Source organism: Artibeus jamaicensis, unplaced genomic scaffold (assembly GCF_021234435.1).
Source record: "Artibeus jamaicensis isolate MK-2021 breed Jamaican fruit bat unplaced genomic scaffold, CSHL_Jam_final contig_519, whole genome shotgun sequence".
Classification (NCBI taxonomy): Eukaryota; Metazoa; Chordata; class Mammalia; order Chiroptera; family Phyllostomidae; genus Artibeus; species Artibeus jamaicensis.
Genome location: NW_026521871.1, coordinates 54,739,721 through 54,760,293, shown reverse-complemented (window position 1 = coordinate 54,760,293; position 20,573 = coordinate 54,739,721). Strand labels below are relative to the sequence as shown.

Sequence of the window (20,573 nt, the reverse complement as noted above, 5' to 3'; positions counted from 1 at the left end):
ACTCTAATCACTTTACTGGACACAAGATGGCAGAGCTGCCACTATCTGCCCCCCGCCCCATACAAACACATACACCATGTGCTCCTCAGAGAAGAACAGAACTCCATCCCCTTCCAAATCCTCTCAAACCCAGCTCCTTGCCCACTCCAGCCAGGCACAGGTTCCCCTTCCCTGCCATCCTGGGCCAGAGCCAGCCCCTCTCTTTACCTTGCTCTTCCAAGGCCTTTAGCAACACGGTGCTGAGGGAAGTGGGGAGTGAAGAAGTGGGGGTGATCCCTAAAAAGGGAGTCAGCCTGACCTGAGCTCCCAGACATTTCAGCAAGTTCCAGACTTGGGCTTTACCCTCTGCAGCCTGACACCGTGAGAACAAAAGGTAACAGCACCCTCAGACCTGGTCCTGGGAGGCCTAGCCAACCGGATGTTCCCTAACGGCCTACTGTGCGCCCAAGGCCGTGGCGACAATTTTGAGCAAGGTGTTCCCTTGGGCTTCAGGATGTCCCTACTCCAGGGTCAACCCAGAAAAAGTGATCATGTGCTCCCCCATCTGTGTCTGTTTCTAGTGCCAAAAGTCATCTCCTAGGAGCACAAACTAAGGAGACCCCCGGTGACGCAACTGGAGATGCCTGGCATCCAGAACCCCCAGATCCCACAGTACTTTCGGCCATGCCCTCAGGAGCTCTCGCACGGAGGAAGAGGAGGCTTGGGAGCACCGTCAAATGCTGAGCCCTACTGTGTGCAGCCATCTGCACATACCCTTGGAGGCACACAAAAGCTAAGGGTATGGAAGGCAAAAAGTAAGGGTCCTTAGTAGTCCTGCCTACATACATCCAATTTCGAGGTTTGCTGGAGCGGCCCCAGGAGCAGAAGCCCTCCAGAAACCTGGGCCCCAGACTCGGCACTCCTACTGCCTGTCGGCTTCCCTTTCCGACGGACAACGCCCCAGCGAAGCACAGGCTCAGAGCCTGAGCTCCACTGGCCCCTCGGAGATTAGGGACGGGTCAAGAGACAGACCAACAGCGTCCCACTTACGCCACCTGTCGGCCATGGAGCTCCCAGCAGTTTCCGGCTGCTTGCCCTAAGGCCCCGCCCACAGCCCCGCCCACCGCTGGCAGGTTTACTCCGGCCTCTGGCGCCACCTCCTGGGAGCCTGCGGACACTTTTCTTCTCTTGGACCCCGAGCTGGTGGCAATTTCGTCTCTGCGGGGCTCACCTGGGTATAGAGCTGTCTGGATCACCGCTGTGCGACAACCCAAGCCACACCGTCGTGGCCGTTCAGGGACATGAACAAACTAGCTTCTCTTCACCCCAGGGGCCAGGTCTCTTGCCCTAGGCTGCCTTCAGGCAGGCACCCCCTGCAGGTGCTCCCCACCCCGACTTTGAATATCTTGCCTGTATTCTCCTCTGGGTCTTCCAGGGTCTCCATAAAGGAAGTGGTGCCCAGCATCCCTCAGTGGGGGCTTCAAAACTTCTTTGCTGCTCCACAATATGAACAAAATTCCACAATCAGAAAAAGAAAATAAAGTGTTGAGATCACACACAGAATTGAATCTGCCTTGTGTTAGCTGCAAGCCCTGGACCCTTGCCTTCTCTGGGCCTCCTCAGGCATCTTGACTCAAGATGGTGATCAAGAGGATAAGCAAAGCAGGACAAGCGTAAGTCATCAGCTGATCGATACCTTTTTTAAAAAGATTTTATTTATTTCCCTTTAGAGAGAGGGGAAGGGGAGGGGGAGAGGGAAAGAAACATCACTGTGTGAAAAATACATTGATTGGTTGCCTCTCACACACACTCCCAACTGGAGACCTGGCCCCCAACCCAGGCATGTACCCCAACTAGGAATCAAACCAGGGACCCTTCAGTTTGCAGGCTGGTGCTCAATCCACTGAACCACACCAGCCAGGGCACATATTTTTAGGTTATGGTAATATACAGAGGAGAGAAGCTCACCCCAGAAAGACTGATGCGTAAGTGAAGCCTTCAATGCTTTAGGGGAGGTAGGGAAGGGCTACTCCTAGGAGCTTTTTCAGCCTGTTGGGAGCAGGTGGTGGCCGGGGCAAGTCGTGTGGAGCCTCTGAACCCCTCCAAATTGACGGTATTCTGTATAGCTAGTCTGGCCAGGAGCTCTAGACACCCCAATATTCTCCAGCCAACAGCTCTGGCTTAGGAGAAAATGTAACTTATTTTTAGCCTCCCTTGCATTCCCTGCCCGTTTTGCAGACAGATGCATCGGGGTTAACTTGTTATCGTAACTCCACACACATGCACACACCCCAGTGTCTCAGAGTCCCTTGGAGATTAATGGTGGGGAAGCCAGACCAAAGGGACCCCAGGAACTTGCCCTGTAGATTCCAGTGGGTAACAGCCCCCCTCTCCTCCCTCACTGTGTCCCTTCCCTCCATCACCCCCTCTCCTGCTCAGAAGACGTGAGTAGACAGTCCTCACACCCACCAAGGAGGTCACAGAGACCTGGCAGGAATGCTGGGGGCTGGGGGCTGCCAAGCCAAACCTCAGGGATTCCCCGAAGAGAGCAGGGCAGAGGCCACCGACCCTTGTAGCTTCTCTTCTTCCTGCCTTGCTGACCTTACTGTTCTCTGCTGAAACCAGGAACCCCTTCACTGGAGTTCAGGACAGTGAGTCCACTCATGACCCAGTGGCTTCGGGTTAGACATTAAACAGAACTTCCTGAAGCCAATAGAGCAAGGGCAGCCTCATTTCCTGGGCCCTTGCTGCTGGGCCCGGGGGCTGAGATTATGTGTCCCTGAACACCTACTGGGGAAAGTGCCCTCCTGGCACTTGGTGCGGTGTTCCAGAAGTATGTTTGACCCTCAGCTACTCCCTACTCTGGGACTTAGCTCTAGAGGCAATATGGGATCATATGCAGTTCTTGAAAGTTTTGAGCAGAGAAGCAGCCTGGGGCTGTAAGTGGAGATGATGGAGACCCTATGGGGATGGGACTGAGCCCAGATGAGATACTAGTTGTTCTGTGTTCAGTGATCCCTGATCCCACTTCAGAAGACACAGCTGCTGCCGCCCACACCCTGGGCAGTGTCCCAGGATCGCCCGGGCCCTTCCTGGGCAGTAAGGGCAGTAAGTCATGTTAAGCCTCCCCAGCTGGCCTGTCCATCACACAGGGCACTTAGGGGCAGGCCCAGAATACAGAAGTTCAACTGGGGAAGAATAGCTTGGCCAGAAACATTTTTTCCCTTTCTCCCCACTCCAAGGCCAAGGCCAAACCTGCCTTGAGGCTATCTGGGAGACTGGCAGCTCTAAGCCCATAAGACAGCTGGGGTGAAGCTGCCACCAGAGGACACCCTAAACCCCACCTTTTCAGGGACCCAGGCTGAGACTCCTGTCCAGGACCTGCAGGGGGTGCTGACCCACTCAGGGGCAGGGAGCCTATGGCAGGGCCTTTCCCACCATCCTCCCCCTCCCCCCCAATTTCATTGGGTTTTCCTCCGAGCCCCCCCAACCCCTGTCCTGCAGTGAGGAAATTAGACTTTCGGACTCAAGAAGAAGTGCCAAGAAGGGCTCATGTGCTGGAGGAACTTCCAGAGCACACACCCACCCTCTCCCAAGGGCACAAAAATGGCAAGGCTGCGGAGGCCCTACAGTGAGCTGCTCACAGGCCATCTGCGCCTGGGCTTGCCTGGGTCCCACCTCCCTACCCCACCCCTCACTTCCTAGTGTGTAGAGGCCAGAGAAATAGATGCTTGGAGACCATAGCATTGTAATAAAGACACTGCTTTTATTTAGTTTGATATGTTTCTATACAGAATGCAGAAAACATCTTAAAATCATATAGAAGGAAATAAAAACACGTCAGTGGTTGGTGGACATTCGAATGTGAGACGGACTGTCTCAGAGTCCAGCGGCCATTGCCAGCCCATGCTCAGGGGAGGAGGCTGCCTGCAAGGGCATTGTTGCTGTTGTTATTCTGTTCACTGCCCTGGCGCCTCCCGTTGCTATGGCAACAGGCCATTCCGGGCCAGCCGCATCTCTGCATGGCAGTGCCCCGTGGTGGGGTTGCTAGGGGCAACTGAGCTGTTTGGAAGGCCTTTCAGAGCCCTCACCTGGAACACTGAGAATTGCTTACTTTTTGATGAGGTTATCAAAAATAATCTCACCAGTTCAGATCCCACTCGTGCTCCTAACTCCGGGGCACTTAGGGCACTCTGGCTTGGACCAGGGCTTGGAGGCACAAGGCCCAGCCACCAGAAGTCCACTGAGCCTTCATCTGCATGCTCCCCGAACCGGGGCACTGCCCACTCAGGTTCCCACAGAGGCTGGGCAGGGGAGAGAGTGGCTGGGCCCTGTGGGAGCAGGTGCACAGCAGAAGGCCCTTGGGAGGGCAGGGTGGAGGCCCCTCCCCTCTGACCGGCCCTCCCTCCCAAGGCAGAACACACGAGTCCTCTGCAGAAAGGTCTATATGGCTTAGAAGTGGCTGCTTGGTGTGCAAAGGGAGCCTGGGTCCACCCACCTACCCTCGACCACATTATTGCAAAAGGCATCCCTCCCTAAAAGGTACCCCAGTAACTCTCAGACGTTAAGGAGTCATGCTCAGAATGGTGTCTTCCAAAGGAGGAGAATCAAAGCACAGGGGGTGCCCCTGAGTCACGGGACAGAGATGCAGGTGGATGGACGGGCATTCTGCTAAAAAAGGCCAAAGAAGCCTCAGTGTAATTCCAGAATTTAAACCATTAGGAAAAGGAGGGGACAAAGTAAAATAAAAATGAGCAAAGCCGTCAGTTCCGTGGAATCAACACTAAGAGCTTGTACAAACTGCTGTAAGCATCACCGTTTTAAATTTTTTTAATAAAACAATTTGAGGCTGTATAAAAACTTTAGTAAAAAATTAGCTTTGAGAGCCCACAGATTTTTCACTATGAACTATTGCCGGCACTCCTCCCCAGCCACCAGACTTTCCCAGCCATTCAGGCCCCAGGTCCGGGACAGGAGCGCCAGAGAATTGGGGTGGGGTGGGTCAGGGTGGGGGCTGTGGACTGTTGGGACAATGCGGCCAAGGTCAAGTGAGGAAAGAGCATCACATGACATAAAAATATTGCATCTTCACCAAAATGTCCCCCACTGAGTGTTTCAAAAACCATGATATTCCTTTTAGGAGGGGAAGAACACAGACGGGTAAAAGAAACTAGGTCGATGTGGTCGAGTCCCTCGACCTCCCCAGGTACCCCCATGAGCAGCTGGTCCACCCTGGAGCACCTAGGTTGGGGGCCATGGCCCGCTGCCTCTCGGAGTCCCCTTTCCATGGAAATGAAGACCCCTCGGTGGTAAGCCGCTAGCATGCGCGGGGTGGGGTGTGAGTGTCCACGGCCCCTCCTAGAGAGGCCCCTCCAGCTTCCAGCCCCTGGCCGCAGCGGGGGAGCAAGCCCAGCACCAGGGCCCCGGCCCCCCTCGAGGAGCCAGGGCCGGGAGGCCCCCAGTCCAACTCTGGGGTATCAGAGCAACCCAGTTTACATAGTGTGAAAAAATAGGATTCCTTTGATTAAAAAATACTGTCCCTTGGTCTTCTCTAAGTTTGAAACACCCTGGGAGCTTATTCTTAGCAAAGCAATTTCCCATACCCACCCAAAAATTATACATACAAGTTTAGGTAAACAGCAGATTAAATGTAAAAACTTAACCTTAAGAAAGTCCTTTGAATTTAATCTTTAGCTACTGTTTTCCAGGTTACATCCTGCAGCTAGACACACGTGAATAGAAAAAACAGTACAGTTAGTGTTAAAGGCAAAACGCAGAGAGCTGGGAGGCCGCCCAGCACTGCCTGCGAGTTCATTCACGGTTCCTCGCTCCCTCCATCTACTTCTACGCCAAATGGTGCTTTCACAGCCAGCCATCAAAAACGCAGCGAAGAATTTTCTATGAACAAACAAAAAGCTGTTAGGCAAAAAATAAAAGTAAAAATGTCCCCAAAGTCTCTCTAGCCGCTTTGGGGCTCAAGAGGACCAGAGAGGGCAGGCCAGTCCAGGCCCCGCGCGGGTCAGCGTGTGCTAGTCAGGTGCCGGCTCCCGGCGGGCGACGGTCTGCAGGCCCCCGGTCTCCAGACAACACCGTGCTGTCTCCGGGCCCTGCCCTGCCCCTGCCTCCACCCAGGCGCTTGTGGGTTAAGGGGGGACGTAGGGAGGGGGTGACCGGTATGGGGTCATGTTCTTGGGACGGGAGCCCTTGCCCTCCAAGGGGGCTGTGAAGGGTGGGGGAGGCTGGTAGGGAGGTGCGTTGGGATCCTCATCCCGCAGGGGTGTGTACTCCCCCACGGTGTCCTGGTTCAGAGGAGTGGTCTCGGGCACGCTCTGGTTGGGGTACTCAGGAGGGGGGAGAGGGGCCTTCTCCTCCTGAAGGATAAGTGGCATGCTGGAGGAGGGCGGGGGCTTGGAGTCATCCAGCTCATCTGCAAAGATGATAGGCACCCCCTTCTTGATGAAGGTGGCCTGGTCCTCAAGGGTGAGCTTTCCCTTCCGTTTCTTGCGATAGCAGATCATGGCGATGATGCCGGCAATGAGCAGGATGGCCGCGACCACCACAGCCGGAATGACTGTGTGCAGGTAGACGTCATCCTCGCTGCTCTTCTCAGGGTCCCTATCTGGCGCCTCCGTGGGCGGTGCCTCTGAAGGCACCCTCCTGGGCGGCGCCACGGGGATAAACTGCAGGTGCCGGCAGCTACCAGAACCCGTCACAGCAACACTCAAGGCCTTGAAGTCAGGCTCCAGCGCATTGGAGAAGGCAGCCCGAGGCTTCCCGTCATCCTCGGCGACCCTGCGGCTCAGCCCCGTGATCTGCTCCTTGGGACAGGGCTCTAGGGGCAGCGTGTTGTTGGTCCACTCCACCAGAATGGAGCCCTGCGTGATATTCTGGAGGGTGACGGTGCTACAGTTGCGGTCCCCAAAGGCGAAGGCCAACTTCTTCACCAGGGAGATCTTCTTGTGAATGTCATTCACCACTGGTGCCGGGTCACCCACCAACTTGGCCTTGAACCGCGCAGGAGCCCTGTCCCCCTGAGGGCGCCTGTGGACATGGATCTCAAAGGCATCCACAGCTGACAGGCCACCCTTGTCGGTGGCGTGCATGAAGTACTCGTGCTTGCCCACGTGGCTGCTGTCAGGCAGGCCGTACATGAGCTGGCTGTTGCTGTTGAACTGCACCCAAGACTTCTCGCCCACCAGCTGCTGCTCCCGAAGCTTCAGGGTCAGCTTCAGCTTATCAGTGGTGGTGTCCTCCTTGTCGTAGAAGGTGTCTGACGGAATCTTCACCTCAAAATAGGTGCCGACCCAGGCGTCCACCCTGTCGATGTGGTTCTTGAGCTCTGGGCGCTGGTTGGGTTCTCCTCCGCGGGGCACCCCGCTGGTGGTTGTGCGGATGCGTGTAGGCGGGGAGGCTGTTTCCAATCTGGTGATGGGAGCTTTGGTGGTGGCCCGAGGCACCGGTCGGGGGGTTCGTGGCTTCTTGGTTGGCCTTCGCGTCGTGGTGGTTGAGTCTGTGGAAGGCGTAGCTGGTTTTGGCGTGGAAACTCGTGGCTTCTTGGTGGTAGTTGTGGGAGGAGTGGCGACTGCCGTGGGCTCCACATAGCCGGGAATGGTCATCGTGGGGCGGATCTGGCCAGGAACCGTGGTGCCAGCTTCTGATACCCGAGTGGGCTGGATAGGGCCTAGAGTTGGGGTCTGAATGATGGGACCTCGAGTCCGAATGGTGACTGTGGGCTTCCCGGGAACGGGGTCCCTGACTGGAGGTGCCAGGGTCTCTGTGGGAGGAGCGATGACTGGAGACGTGGGAGTGGGCACAATCCTGGATGGTGGCTCCTGAATGGCTGTGGTTGGGGGCCCAATAGCAGTGACAGGCGTGGGTGTGGCGTGGATCTGCCTCCGGATGCGTTTGGGAAGAGGGGGCTTCTTATTGGCGATATGCCAACCCACCACGGGGTAGCCGAGCTGTGCTGACATAGCACCCTCCCTGGCAGGAGCCTCTACACTGCGAATGTCGGGCACGCTGTTCTGGCTCAGGGAGCAGCCCAGCTTCCAGGAGAGCAGGGCCCCATTCTCTACAACCTTCTTTGCATTTCCTGGGCCCGCCATAAAGGCCGACATGTCAAAGAGCCTATTGTTCACCACGGGCACCAACTTCATGCTGGGAAGCTCCACTCCTGAGAAGCTCCGCATCCTGCGCAAGAGGTCAATCCTTTGCTTTGGGGTCATCTTGGTAAGGTCGGCGTCCAGAATGACTGTCAGGACAGTCACGGGCTCCTCCGCCGCACAGGCAGATGAAACCACCTCGCCAGGGTCGGGTGACCCGGTCCGCACGGCCGGCTGCTCGCTGTGGTCTTCGGGGTAGACCTCGATTGAGAACACGCTGGGGGTCTGGGGCACGTGGCTCCCATTGGCCCCCAGCCGTGCCGTGCTCACTGCAATGTAGTGCACCCCCTTATCGGTGTCTAGGGGGAGCCCCTCCAGGATGCGGCTCTGCGGGTCCCAGTGCAGCCAGGACGGCAAGGCCTCCTTCCCTGCCGCAGATACCTGGAAGAGACACCAGCACGAGGTAAGTGCTACTGTTGTCGCACAACCAGAAAACGCCCGCAGAAGTTGGTCACTGGCCTCGCCCGAGTCCTGTCACAGGCTTGAGGTGTAATTCAGAATTCCTGTTGGGGGAACCTACTCCTCTCTCCTAGGGTTCACTGAGATGTCACAAAAACTGGGGCTGCCAGAAGGTCTAGCTTGAAAGGCAAACGATTCGCCCAAGGTCACGCGGTGGAGAGACGGTATGGCTGACACTCACACACGGCTCATCCCGGAGAACTCACGCCAGGGGGCTTGAGACCGTTGTGGGTTTTCAACCAGCAACATGCCTGGCCACACCCTCACCCACTCTGCCTGCAGAGTCCAGCCCGAGTGTCTCCCCCTCAGCGCTCCTTTCTACTCTCGCCTCTGACTTCTCTGCCCTCTGCGGACACGACTTTGCCCCCACGCTCCCCCCGAGGGAGCAGAAATGCACACGGGTCTGGGTGCAAGGGACAGCTCAATGCCCTCAAATGACTCACTTTACGACCATCGCATCGTTACAGTCAAGTGCAGTGGTACACCTCTGGGAGCAGATACCATTAGTCGTCTCAAGTCTTCATTAACCCTGCTTTTCAACCCTCAAGCAAAACTGTGATGCCCAGGGCGAGACCCCAGAAACAATTATTCGAGAAGAGTGCTTACCAAAGGCACCCAAGGAGCTCTGACATATCTAAAAGAGAGGTCTACAGTCAGCTAAGTTCAGAAGATGTGCAGCGCTCACCTCTGCCCGTGGAGGGTGCAGGCGCAGAAGTGGGCATGAGTAGCTCATCCCCTATCCCACCCACCAGCACCCCCTTGACTTGTTTTGGGGTGGAAGTCCTTTTCCACAGGGCCATATCACTGGTGGTCACACTCCCAACACCCAATTCTTGCTGCCACAAGAATTTCCACCATCAGCTGACAAGAGAAACCAGGCTCACCTCTGCCCAGGCTCCATCTGTGACCCGTCTCATCCTGGGGAAACACCCCTGCCCCCAATGCCCAAGAGGTGGTGCCCATTCTCTTGTCTGCCTGCAGGCATCTCAGGCTCCAGTGTCCTGTCCCATCGAGTCCAGAGACACACTGGCCAACAGACACCATGTCTTACTGCCAGCCCCAGCCTACAGCCACTGCCTGTCAGCAGAGGGACACTGAAATGCTTCTCTCCCTGTGTCAGGAAGGCTAGAGCCATGCCTGCTGGGCTCCGCAGGGCCTCTGATTCCTCTTGCTCAGAGCCAGGTACCTGAGCGATGGCAGAGACCCCAAGCTTGTACCTGATCGTCCCAGTGAGGACACAGGTGCCGGGCAGCATGCAGTCCCCTTGACCTTATGAGAGACCAGATACTCATCTGCTTACAAAGAGGTTTCCTACTTCCAGCAAAAACCCGTGAGAAGACACCTGACACCATCAGTTGTATTACTGAGGCTGTCTCTTACCACCTGCTCTTTGAGCCACCGAGTTCACTGAGGGTCTGTGACACCACATTCCACCCATGTAGGGTGCACTGTCCTCTAATTAATGGGCAGTATGAACCCGTCCTCTGCAAACGCACTCACCCTCCGCTGCAAACACAGCCGGCATCAGAAACGGTAAAATATCTGTAGAGATTAGTGTTTTGAAATCCATGCAAAACACTAAACGTATTTTTCCTCTACAGTCTTTTTTAGCTATAAAAAATATTTACTTCAAATGTTTTGGCTGAAAAACCTGTGCTTTAAATTTTTTCAGTTCAATCGCGTTAAATATGCGAACAGCCTCATCCACCTATAAACACATAAAGCAAAGGCTGAATGCTCCTATTTTGTAAAAGAACACGAAGCAAAGACTTAAGGCCCAAACAGAAAAGTCAGGGAACCAGGAGATGTTTACAGGGCTGGGCTGCGCCTGGTCCCGCCTGGCCACAGGACGGGCGTTCAGCCTGGGTCTCCAGCCCCAAAGCGGACATCTCCCAGGGTCTCTGGGTCTCCTCGGACAAGAACATTCTGAAGCCCACGCACCTCTGAGCATCCTGGTACTGGATGCGTCTGGCCCAGGCAGCACTCTGTGTGGCAATGATTCATTTAATACAAGGGCCACAGGAAGCAAAATAAATCTGAGTTTCACAAGGAACCTGGCCCAGGCAAGTCACAGACAAGCTGGCACCCCTGCATCTTCAAGGCCATTTGGGGAAAGCCCCTGAACTTGGAAGTCTGAACATGCCTAGGGGCTGGCAGCATCCATAGTCCCTGAAAGATTCCACTAGCGGCCCCTCCCTCCGGAGGGCGCTCGGTGGAGGGAGCACTAGGGGACCCAAGCCTGCTCCACCAGGACAAAGCAGTGTCCCCTTCAGTCTGAGGGAACAACGAACCTTCCTTCCAATACTCTGCACCACTTTTCCTCTCAGGGCCTGGGGGCGAAGCAGGATAGAAAAGTTCCTTCTGAAAGTCACAGCCCCCACGACAAGCCAGGACTCATCCTTGTAACAACTGCCTACTCAAGGGGAAGCCCCATCCTTGAAAGCCCGGGCCGAGTCCCAGCTCCACGCAGGTTGAGGCCTGCCTCAAAGTCAGCCCGTTTCCTCACCTGTACAAAGAGGGAAATGATGCCATCCTTGTACAGTCACAGGCCCAGGCACATGCTGAATTCTGTCAGTGCTGGTTCCCCACCTACCCCTGTGAGCTGAGAGAGGACCCAGGACACACTGCAAGGCTGCTGCATGAACAGGTCCAGGGCACATCCGGGCTCCACTCTCCAATCCTCCTTCCCAACTGGCCTTGTACCCAGCGCACAGTGAGGCCTTGTCTCCCTAGTCAAGTCCCAAAACAGAAGCTCAAAGCATCAAAGGGAACAAGGAGACAGCGGGGAAGGGAAGCCAGGATCGTATAGGGGAATAAGGCCAAGGCTGGGGGCCCCCAGAGACTTGCTTGCCTGATAAGACCTGGCTGCAGGTAACAGCCAAACACCAGCATTCACTGCCTCTTCGGTCTGTAATAGGTGTGCTGGAGCCTGGCATATCTGCACCTGAGGTCCTCACTACCCTCGGAGTCTTTGGTTTACTCATATAAATATTTCTGCCCTAGCTGCACCATTAGCACCCACAACTAACCCCTACGCATAGCCAGGCTAGGAATGACAGGCAAGAGGCAGGAATCAGAGTCCTGTGTGAGTGCTCCTCGGCACCAGCAGGTGGGGGACAGGCTGCTCCCAGCCACAGGACTCCCCCAGGGTTTCAGGTCACTGAGGCCCCCATCGCCAAACACCACCACTGCCTTGAAGAGGCTGGAGAAGAGGCTGCTGACCGTACAGCACAGCGCTCTGCGAAAGGAGCCTTCAGGCAGTTAGTGGGAATCTGCGGGAGGCAGAATCTGTAGAAGGAAGCCCAACTTGAGAGCATGACAGACCAGCCCAAAAAAGCCAGAAATCTTTCCAGGGTCAGCAACCATCAGAGAGGACATGCTTCTGAGACAGAAGGCCAGCCCGGCACAGAGCAAAAGATCTCGAACAGCCACACACCCAGCTGAAGAAGTCCTGATCCATGAAGTACATCCAAAAGCATTATGAATCAGAACCACAAAATCTGGGCAGAGCTGCAGGAGTTCTAGAGGCTGCCCGCCCAGCGACGCTCACGATGAATCACCATGACCAACGACTGGGGAACTGCCAAGTGGGAGTTCTGGTCACTCCTCAGTCTACACCAGCAGATGACTAGTGACTGCCTGCCGCTCAGGTCTGGGACATTCTCTCCAACTGCTTCGCTGGTGCCCTCTCTCGCACAGTAGGGCGTCAACACCCAGGGTGAAGAAGATACAGCTGCTGTGACAAACAGCACGAAACACGAGCAGTCTTTCAGCACAAATCAGTACCACCCGGGGAAGAGCAAATGGGCAGAGGAGCTCCCTCATTTAGGCCCTTGTCAAAAAAAAAAAACCAAAAAAACAGGTTTCCACCCAGAGCAGGAGCCAGCCAGCTAGACACAAATGAAAGACAAAACTGAAGAACTGGGGCCTAATTAATGCTGTGAACTTCAGCTTCTGAAACCAAGAAGTCCCAGGTTTTATCACTCCGACCCCATAGGGTGGCATCGTACCCATGCAGGAGGTGTGGGGCTCGGAAATGGCCAGAAAAGCCTCCAGAGAGATGGGTGAGCATTTTCACACCCGTGTCACTCAGATGGGTTGATGACAGCTAGCAAAGCGGGATCTTAGGAATAAAGTATATAACAGAGGAACTGCATTTGGTGAGCATTCCCCCATTACAGACCTTCTGGAGGGCCCTGTGGACCTTAGTGGCGACCTTGCCAACTAACACCTCTGAACAGGACAGTCCCAGGCCTTCAGACTGTGCTCTTCCCTGAATCCCCCAGAGATATACTGGGGGGTCTTCTCAGTGACCCACTTTAAAATGGCACGGGCTGCTGTCCTGTGACACCACTGCTTGGGCCTCCTGCAGCCTGCCCTGGCAAAGCCCCTGCCGTGCCTGAGACCTCGTCACTGGCTCCTGACCCTTCTGCCCCCTCACCCCTCAGCCAAGCTGCAGAGCTGGGCCAACCTGCAGCCGTCTATGACTGGGTACCATGGGCACTGGAGGCACTGGAACACAAAGTGGTTTGAGGCCGACTGTGTGGTCCTCTCTGCTCAGGGAGGTGGGAAACGGTCCCTCTGATGGGAGTCTGGCCCTCTGACCATGCAGTAGAGGCCCCCGTGGTGCTGACTCACATCCAGGGTGATCCTGTGTCCAAACCACGGACTGTGCCAATGAGGTATCCTCTGTGGCTAAGACCAGCTTTGCAAATGACGCACACAGGCAGTGACATGGGTGGGCTGGGAGATGAAGCAGGTCAATGCGAGCATGTGGCTTAAGGTCAGAAGGTCAAGACTTTCCCCTTGTAAGGTAAAGACCATGGTGGATGGGGATGCAAAGGACCTTTGCTTTGACAAGTAAAGCAGAGCTGCACCCGTGAAAGACGATCACTGGTCTGGCTGCCAGACACACAAACCTCAGACCAGCACACGGCTTCCTGCTACAAAGGCCAAGGCCACTGGATCACATTCGAAACACACACTGCCTAGCCCGGTTAGCACCCTTCTGGTCTGAGTTATGAGGCACTTTACAGAATGTTACTTGTTCTCACCTAAAAACAAAAATTTTCCCCCAAAAAAGACAGCCTAGTACAGTTACAGCCATTAATAAAATTCTTAAAAACCCACAAAAACAAGCAAATAAAATTCTCAGAAGCAGTCCTTCTCTCCCAAGCCCCGACACCCCCTATTTTTCCTGTCACACCCTTTCAGTCCTTGTCAGAGTTTCCCCGAAACACAGAAGCCTATACTCTCAGTAACCATCTGAGTTGATGAGTCCAGGCAAATGCCATTCTGACAACCCACCCCCAAGGATGCTGTCCCTCGCCAACCCGCATTTCGCGGTGTGCCGTGTTCACAAGGGGTCCATTCAGAGCCGGGGAACACCCACTCGAGGCAGGAAGAAGCCGCAGTTCATCTCCCACAGGCGGGGTTGCCACAAAGCTCTCAAGCATCTAAAGAAACGCTCCTTTCATGGGCTCCCCTTCTCGGCCAGAAAGAGTAGCCATTGTTCACAGGGGAACAATTGGGGGCCCATGCCAGCAGCTGAGAGCACAGTCCCAGGAAGGGCTGCTCCCAGTCTGCCGGCATCTTGGGCTGAGGGAAAGTCCGCATTGTCTCCAGGCAAGGAGGCTAAGGGGAAACAGGGATGAAAAGCCATCCGTACAGGCTCGACCAAAATGAGACATCTGGGGGGACTCTGGAGGGTCGGCCCAGCCCCTTCAGGAGATGCAGAGCTGCTACTCCTGACCACCCTGGAGAGGAAGGGTTAGCGCATCTCCGGGCCTATGCTCACCTTCCTCAGCCAGTGGGCCTCACTCACTCAAGTCACAGGGAAGGTGCCAACCCCGAGGGAGGCCAGGGTCAGGACGGGCAACCTGTACTAGGGCCAACTCAGGACAGCCTAGGATTCACCCAGCAAAGGCCAAGGTGGATTCTGTGCGACCTGTCCCCAGAGTCCCTGATGAGGAGGAGGTGCTCTAGGACCCAAAGGCAGCTGTGAGAGCAAAGAAGAGCCGAGACCTGGAATGAGCTTTGTATACAGGCACCCAGTCTGGGCCAAAGGAGCACACACCAGGACCATCTGCTGTGGAATGTCCTGAGGTCACAGGAGGAGAGAGCTTCATGACTCAGGTCTGCCGGGAAGGTCTCGCTGGCCTCAAGGGGCTAGAGATAGCCTGCAGCCTCTTCTTGCATCATCAAGTCAATGGCGTCCATCTGGAAGGTGAGCTGGGGCTGACCGTATCAAACCGATTGTGGAGGAAGAGCTGGAGAACAGCAGGGCAAGTAACAGACACTGGCCAGGCCAAGGCTGGACAGGAGCTGTCCACTGTGTGCAGAGCACAGGCTCCAGGACCTCGGGGCAACCTCAGGGCTACGTCCTCTAGGCAGGCAGTTCCTCTCTTCTTTCTCCTAACCTGCTGCTTCCTTGCAGCCTGGTGATTCAAGTTTAGGGAAGCCCTTGATTCAGCAGCTGATGCTACCTCATGGGCCACCAGACTGACGCCAAGCAGCATACCCTCTGCCACTGTGATTCCTAGAGTTGCCACAACCTCCTGAAATAGTGTAACCAACAGCCCACATAGGCTCAGCAGGTAGCCAATGCAGCTTACTTAGCATGAGACTTAATTTTCCATCCTTTTAACAGACCGTTACTCAGTCTGCTATAAGCACTGGATTATGCCATCAGCAATCACCCGCACAGGCCCTGACCAGTCAGCAATCAAACCATCTAATCTCAGCAGATCTCAGGCAGATGCTAGGCCTAGGAGTCCTCATTAGGCAACTCGGCCATGTCCAAACTGGCCGGGAAGCCAACCCTCACCTGGGACCCCCACAGAGGGCTAAGCCTGCATTTCTCCTTTGCACACAGTCAGGCAGGCTTTGAGGAGCCAAAGCTCTGGTCTGCACTGAAGGGGTCCTTCCTCCTCCCTCCAACAGCCCGTAAACACTAGAGGGCGGATCATGCGACAAGAGTCACACATGCAGATCAACAAAACCCCCGAATTTCGAGTACAAAAATTTGCTAAGAAGGAGACACAGGTTTTGTGGGAAAGCTGCTTTCACCAGGGAGAGGGGACAGGGCTCCACATCCTCAGGTGATGCTCTAGCTGAACCTGAGTGCACCCATGCCAGCAGAAGAAGGTGATGCTCCAGCTGAACCTGAGTGCACCCATGCCAGCAGAAGAAGGTGATGCTCCAGCTGAACCTGAGTGCACCCATGCCAGCAGAAGAAGGTGATGCTCCAGCTGAACCTGAGTGCACCCATGCCAGCAGAAGAAAGCCAGAGGCCTGGGATGGGCCCTGAGCTTGGCAGGTTCGTGCTGCAGAAAGGGGTGAATGTGGCTGGGATATGGTGTACAAAGGGAAGGGGGCTTGGCCCGAAGTGCGGCTTGACAATGGGCGGTGAGGGGAGGGTGTGAAGCAGACCAGCTTTCCGAAGATACAGATGTCTTTTGCCTCAGTGTGGAGAACAGACTGAGGGGTAAGAACAGAGGTGGTGACCTGGGAAGAGGTGAATAAGTGGTAGCTCGGATGATGGTAAGAGCGATGCGATGGGTATGATCTGGGGGTCACCCCCCCACAAGGCCCCTTGAGACCAAGATCTGAAATGTTGCTCACATATACAAGAACATTGGGCAGCCCTTGGAAGTTACAATGTTAAAGACTTCTTAACAACCAAGGGGAAGAAACTCAAGCTGCAGTGAAGGAAGAGAAGCTGAAAACACATCCAGCGTGATCCCAGTTCCGTCCAAGGTGTCCATCTGGTGTCTGCCCGAGACATGGACACCCCTTGATGAGGACGGACAATGATGGAGGAAGTCACTGAGTGGGAGGAACCACAGACTTTCTTTCCCCTTTTATACATCGTACACTTACATATCATTATTATAATGAGGGGGGAAACACAACTCCTTTAACATAAAACTCCTTAATCCTAAGAAACCCGAGCTCCAGGAATGAAGTCGGGCATCCTGATCTGCTCTCCACCCCACACAACCCTGGCGGCAAGAGAGTCCGGGATGAGGAGTCACACGTCTTCATGTTTTTCTACTGGCTGATCAGCTACTAAATGGTCTGCTTTCTACAGATAAATATGCTCAGATAAAATCCTGTTTTCCCAGTAAAACCTCTTTACTACCCTGGTGAGTAAGCCTGTTAAGTATCTCTCTGCCAGATACAGCCAGCAGCTGGCTCACTGCATCATTTCAAGGCACCTCTGGTTGAGACTAATCCATGTAAAACATTCCAGTGGCCACTGGAACAAGGTCAGCCACTGCGGGGTTTGGCTATCCAGACCAAATCTGCGGTTAGGCAAGAAATGAACCCCTTAAACTGCCATTCTTCACCTAACAGCCAGACGAGCACTTGGCTTGCTGGGATATTATGAAGATTATATGGAAATCTTTTGCAAGCACTCCACAAACTAGAAAGAGTTCTGTGGAAGTGAGCCAGGATCTTCGGGAGTACAGCCACCACCGGGACCGCAACACCACCCAGAGAACAAGCCACACCCTAAAGAGAAGCGGCCAACAGGGAAAAGGAGAAGAGGGTGCGGTGAGAAGGATGCAGTGAGGAGCCAGTCTGCCCAGACTCAAGGGCAAGGGCTGTAATCACGCCTCTCATAGAGGGCACAGACCTTGTGGCTACTTCTAATCTGGATGCCCAGGCTGTGGGTCAGAGAGGGGCTCGCTGGAAAGGATTAACCAGAGCCTGTATGTGCTCTGACCAATGGTGTACGATGGAGTGCTGCTGAGCCAGTTCCCGAGCCCGGGCCTTAAGAGACCGGCACCTCTCACTTCCTGTTTCTTGGACTACCTATCTGATCATGGAACCCAGCTACTGCGCTACAAGGAAACCTATGCAGCCACGAAAAGGTCTACATGGAAAGGAACCAAGAACCCTGACCAACAGCCCCAGGTAAGCTCCCTGTCAACAGGCAGTGGCGACTTGCCAGCAGTAAACGAACCATCCTGGAAGGGTGCCCCCCGGCCCAGGTGAGCCGCTCTAGCTAGTTCCGTGTGAGGCAGGGGCACGGTTCCCAGGCGAGCTCTGGATACCTGGCCACAGAAGTGTGAGCAAAACAAACTCTTTTTTTTTAAGGTTTATTTCTTTTTAGAGAGAGGGGAAGGGAGGGAGAAATAAAGGGAGCAAAATATCAATGTGTGGTTGCCTTTCACATGCCCCGTACTGGGGACCTGACCTGCAACCCAGGCATGTGCCCTGACTGGGAATCGAACCAGCGACCCTTTGGTTCACAGACTGTGCTCAATCCACTGAGCCACACCAGCCAGGGCCAAACTGGTTGTTTAAACCATTAAGTTTTGGTGATTTAAATACACCGATAGGTTGCCAATACATGATGTGTGTATACAAGTCTAAATACAACACAGATATAAAAACTACCATAACAAAATACAGACCTTAAAATATTTTTAGTTCATTTTCAAACTACACCTCTAAGGAAAGGAGGGCGCAGGTTATGGGTCAGCAAACTCTGGCCATGAGCCACATCAGGCCTGCCACGTTTCTGAACGGCCCGTGACTAAAAACGGTTTTTGCATTGATTGAAAAAAATCAATACAAGAATAATATTTTATGACATGGGAAAATTGTATGAAATTCAAATTTCAGTTTGCGTCTATAAGTAAAGTTTCATTGGCACGCAGCCGCGCCCACTCATTTACACATTATCTAGCCTCACTCGTGCACAACATGGGCGGAGCTGAGGAACTGCACCCGCAATCAAATGGCCTGCGAAACCCGGCATTCCATCCGGCCCTTTAAGAAGTATGCTGACCGCTGCTCTAGGAGATGCTCACAGTGGGAAGAGCACACCCCAGGGACCCAGAGGGCTACCATGCCATCTCACTCAGGTTCTAGGGGACATTACAAAGTCCCACAACCCCAAAGGCCTGGTGTTTCTTCACACAGAAGTGTTCTGTTTCCGCCCTGGGCCAGCCAAGATACTCTTCCTATTACATGGATCTCAGGTACCCTTATTCGCTGGATTGCTTCCCCCCAAAAAAGATGGGGCAAGGCTGAAGCGTTAACTAATTTTGGTTCTTAAGTGATCAAATATATTAGTAAATATAGAATATCAAACTAGAGCAAAACTCCTATATTATTTATACCTTAAAAAAAAAAAAAAGATAGGTTCAGCCCTAGTTGGTGTGGCTCAGTGGAGTGAATGCCAAAAGGCTACCGGTTCGATTCCCCATCAGGGCACATGCCTGGGTTGTGGGCCAGGTCCCCAGTGGAGGGCCACGAGAACCACACATTGATGTTTCTCTACCCCCTTTCTCCCGCCCTTCTCTAAAAATATATAAATAAAATATCTTTAAAAAAATAGGTTCAGAGCAGTTAAAAGTTCTGTATTTTTGGGGTTTAATCCCACGGTCAATGAAAGGACGCCTTTTCCTATAACTTTTTCCACCACACCTTTAACTCAACGACTAAGAGGTCTCTCAGAGTACAAATGTAAAGGCTTTCTAACGATGAAAACCTCAAAATGGAAATAAGAACAAAGGTTTAGGACAAGCCTCTGAGATATATGGCGACCCTCTTGTGAACATCAGTGGCTGATCCTTGGCCACTTAGTAGGTTTTGGAAAAACTGAGCTCAGAATCACTAGAGTGAAGAACTGAAAAACTAAACCCTAAAACTAAAGTGGGAGATGAGAATTCTTCCTCATTTACTATTTATAGCCAGTTTCTCACCTTGATGATGTCTCCATTGGAGGCAATTAAATCTGTCGGAATGGTCACTCGAAAGGAGCGCCCAACGACAGCTGTGCCATCAGGAATGCCAACCACTGTGGGAACCGCCTCCGGGAGGTCTGAGAGCACCGAGTGCATGGACGCCTCCAGCTGGTTCTCCCAGTCCCTGATGGCCTCTGAAGGGTCACTCGGCCAGTGGGACTGAGTCACGGACACACAGAACAGAAGGAGAAAGGTCCTCCCCGAGAGGGGGAGCGGCAGCGGAAGGCCCACAGACATCCTCATCCAGGGTCAAGTCTGCTCAAGCCGAGAGTGTCACGATGAACGGAGGTAAGCGGCGTGGTCCCAGAGCTGGGCGGTCACCCTCTGCACACCTGCTCCATCCCTGAGCACCCGGAGCCTAAAAAAGAAGAACAACCGTCTCAGACTTCAGCGACCCCCATGAATTCAAAGTTGTGCACAGGCAGCTACTACCCTGTAAATGTCCCCAAATGGCTGTCCTGCATCGGACCAGGTCTCGCCCTGTGCTGTCCAGTACGGAGCCGCCAGCCACATGTGGCTGATGAGCGGGGGACATGGGGCTGGCCCACTAAGTGCAAAGTACACTTACACTTTTTATACAGATTTTTAAAACTTCACATACAAAAGGAATGTAAGATATCTCATTAATACTTTTGAGACATTCTTACATAGTGAAATAGTATTTTAAACATAAGTACATTTAGTAGTAAATATTAATAAATGGCAAATAGTAAAGAACTATATTACACTAAACACAGTATTAAAATTCATTCTTCCTTACTTTCACCTATTTTTATGTGACACGTGTGGCTCGCATTACATCTCCGTTGGGCCACGCTGCCCGGGACCTAACTCCTAACTTTATGGAAAACACGGGTCAGGAAGACGCAATCAGGCAGGTCTGGAGTGTGGGACCTTCTCCACAACACCTGGCTTGGTTTGTCCAGATGCTTACACCCCGAAACACCAGGGGCTGGTCTAGACCCCGAGAGAGCAACCAGGTACAGAATGTGCATCCTGACTAGATGCTGGACTTACTTAAAAAACAAAACACACACAAGTCTAGCACCCAAGGGGGTAACGGGAATTCTGCACATGGGCTGGAGGTAAGATTTATTGTTAATTTTACTTGGTGAAATGATGGTGGTGTCTCTGAAAGAGACAGTCCCTGGTTTTAAAGTCCTTAGGGATAAAACACCAAAAATCTCTGCAACTGACTTTGAAATGGTCC

The 20,573-nt window shown here is 53.7% G+C and overlaps 1 protein-coding gene across 4 annotated transcripts in view; it reads right to left on the bottom strand.

The window, feature by feature from the left end:
- Positions 1–3,725: 3,725 nt before the first annotated feature.
- Positions 3,726–20,573, bottom strand: part of DAG1 (dystroglycan 1) — a 51,448-nt gene continuing 34,600 nt past the window's right edge. For all 4 annotated transcript variants that reach the window (XM_037128667.2, XM_037128666.2, XM_037128665.2 and 1 more), the window contains exons 2-3: positions 19,322–19,721; positions 3,726–8,522 (exon numbers count right to left, since the gene is read on the bottom strand). In XM_037128667.2, the coding sequence (XP_036984562.2) occupies positions 6,123–8,522; positions 19,322–19,606 (2,685 nt within the window). In that variant the 5' untranslated portion in view covers positions 19,607–19,721 and the 3' untranslated portion in view covers positions 3,726–6,122. The remainder of the gene's footprint in view (positions 8,523–19,321; positions 19,722–20,573) is intronic.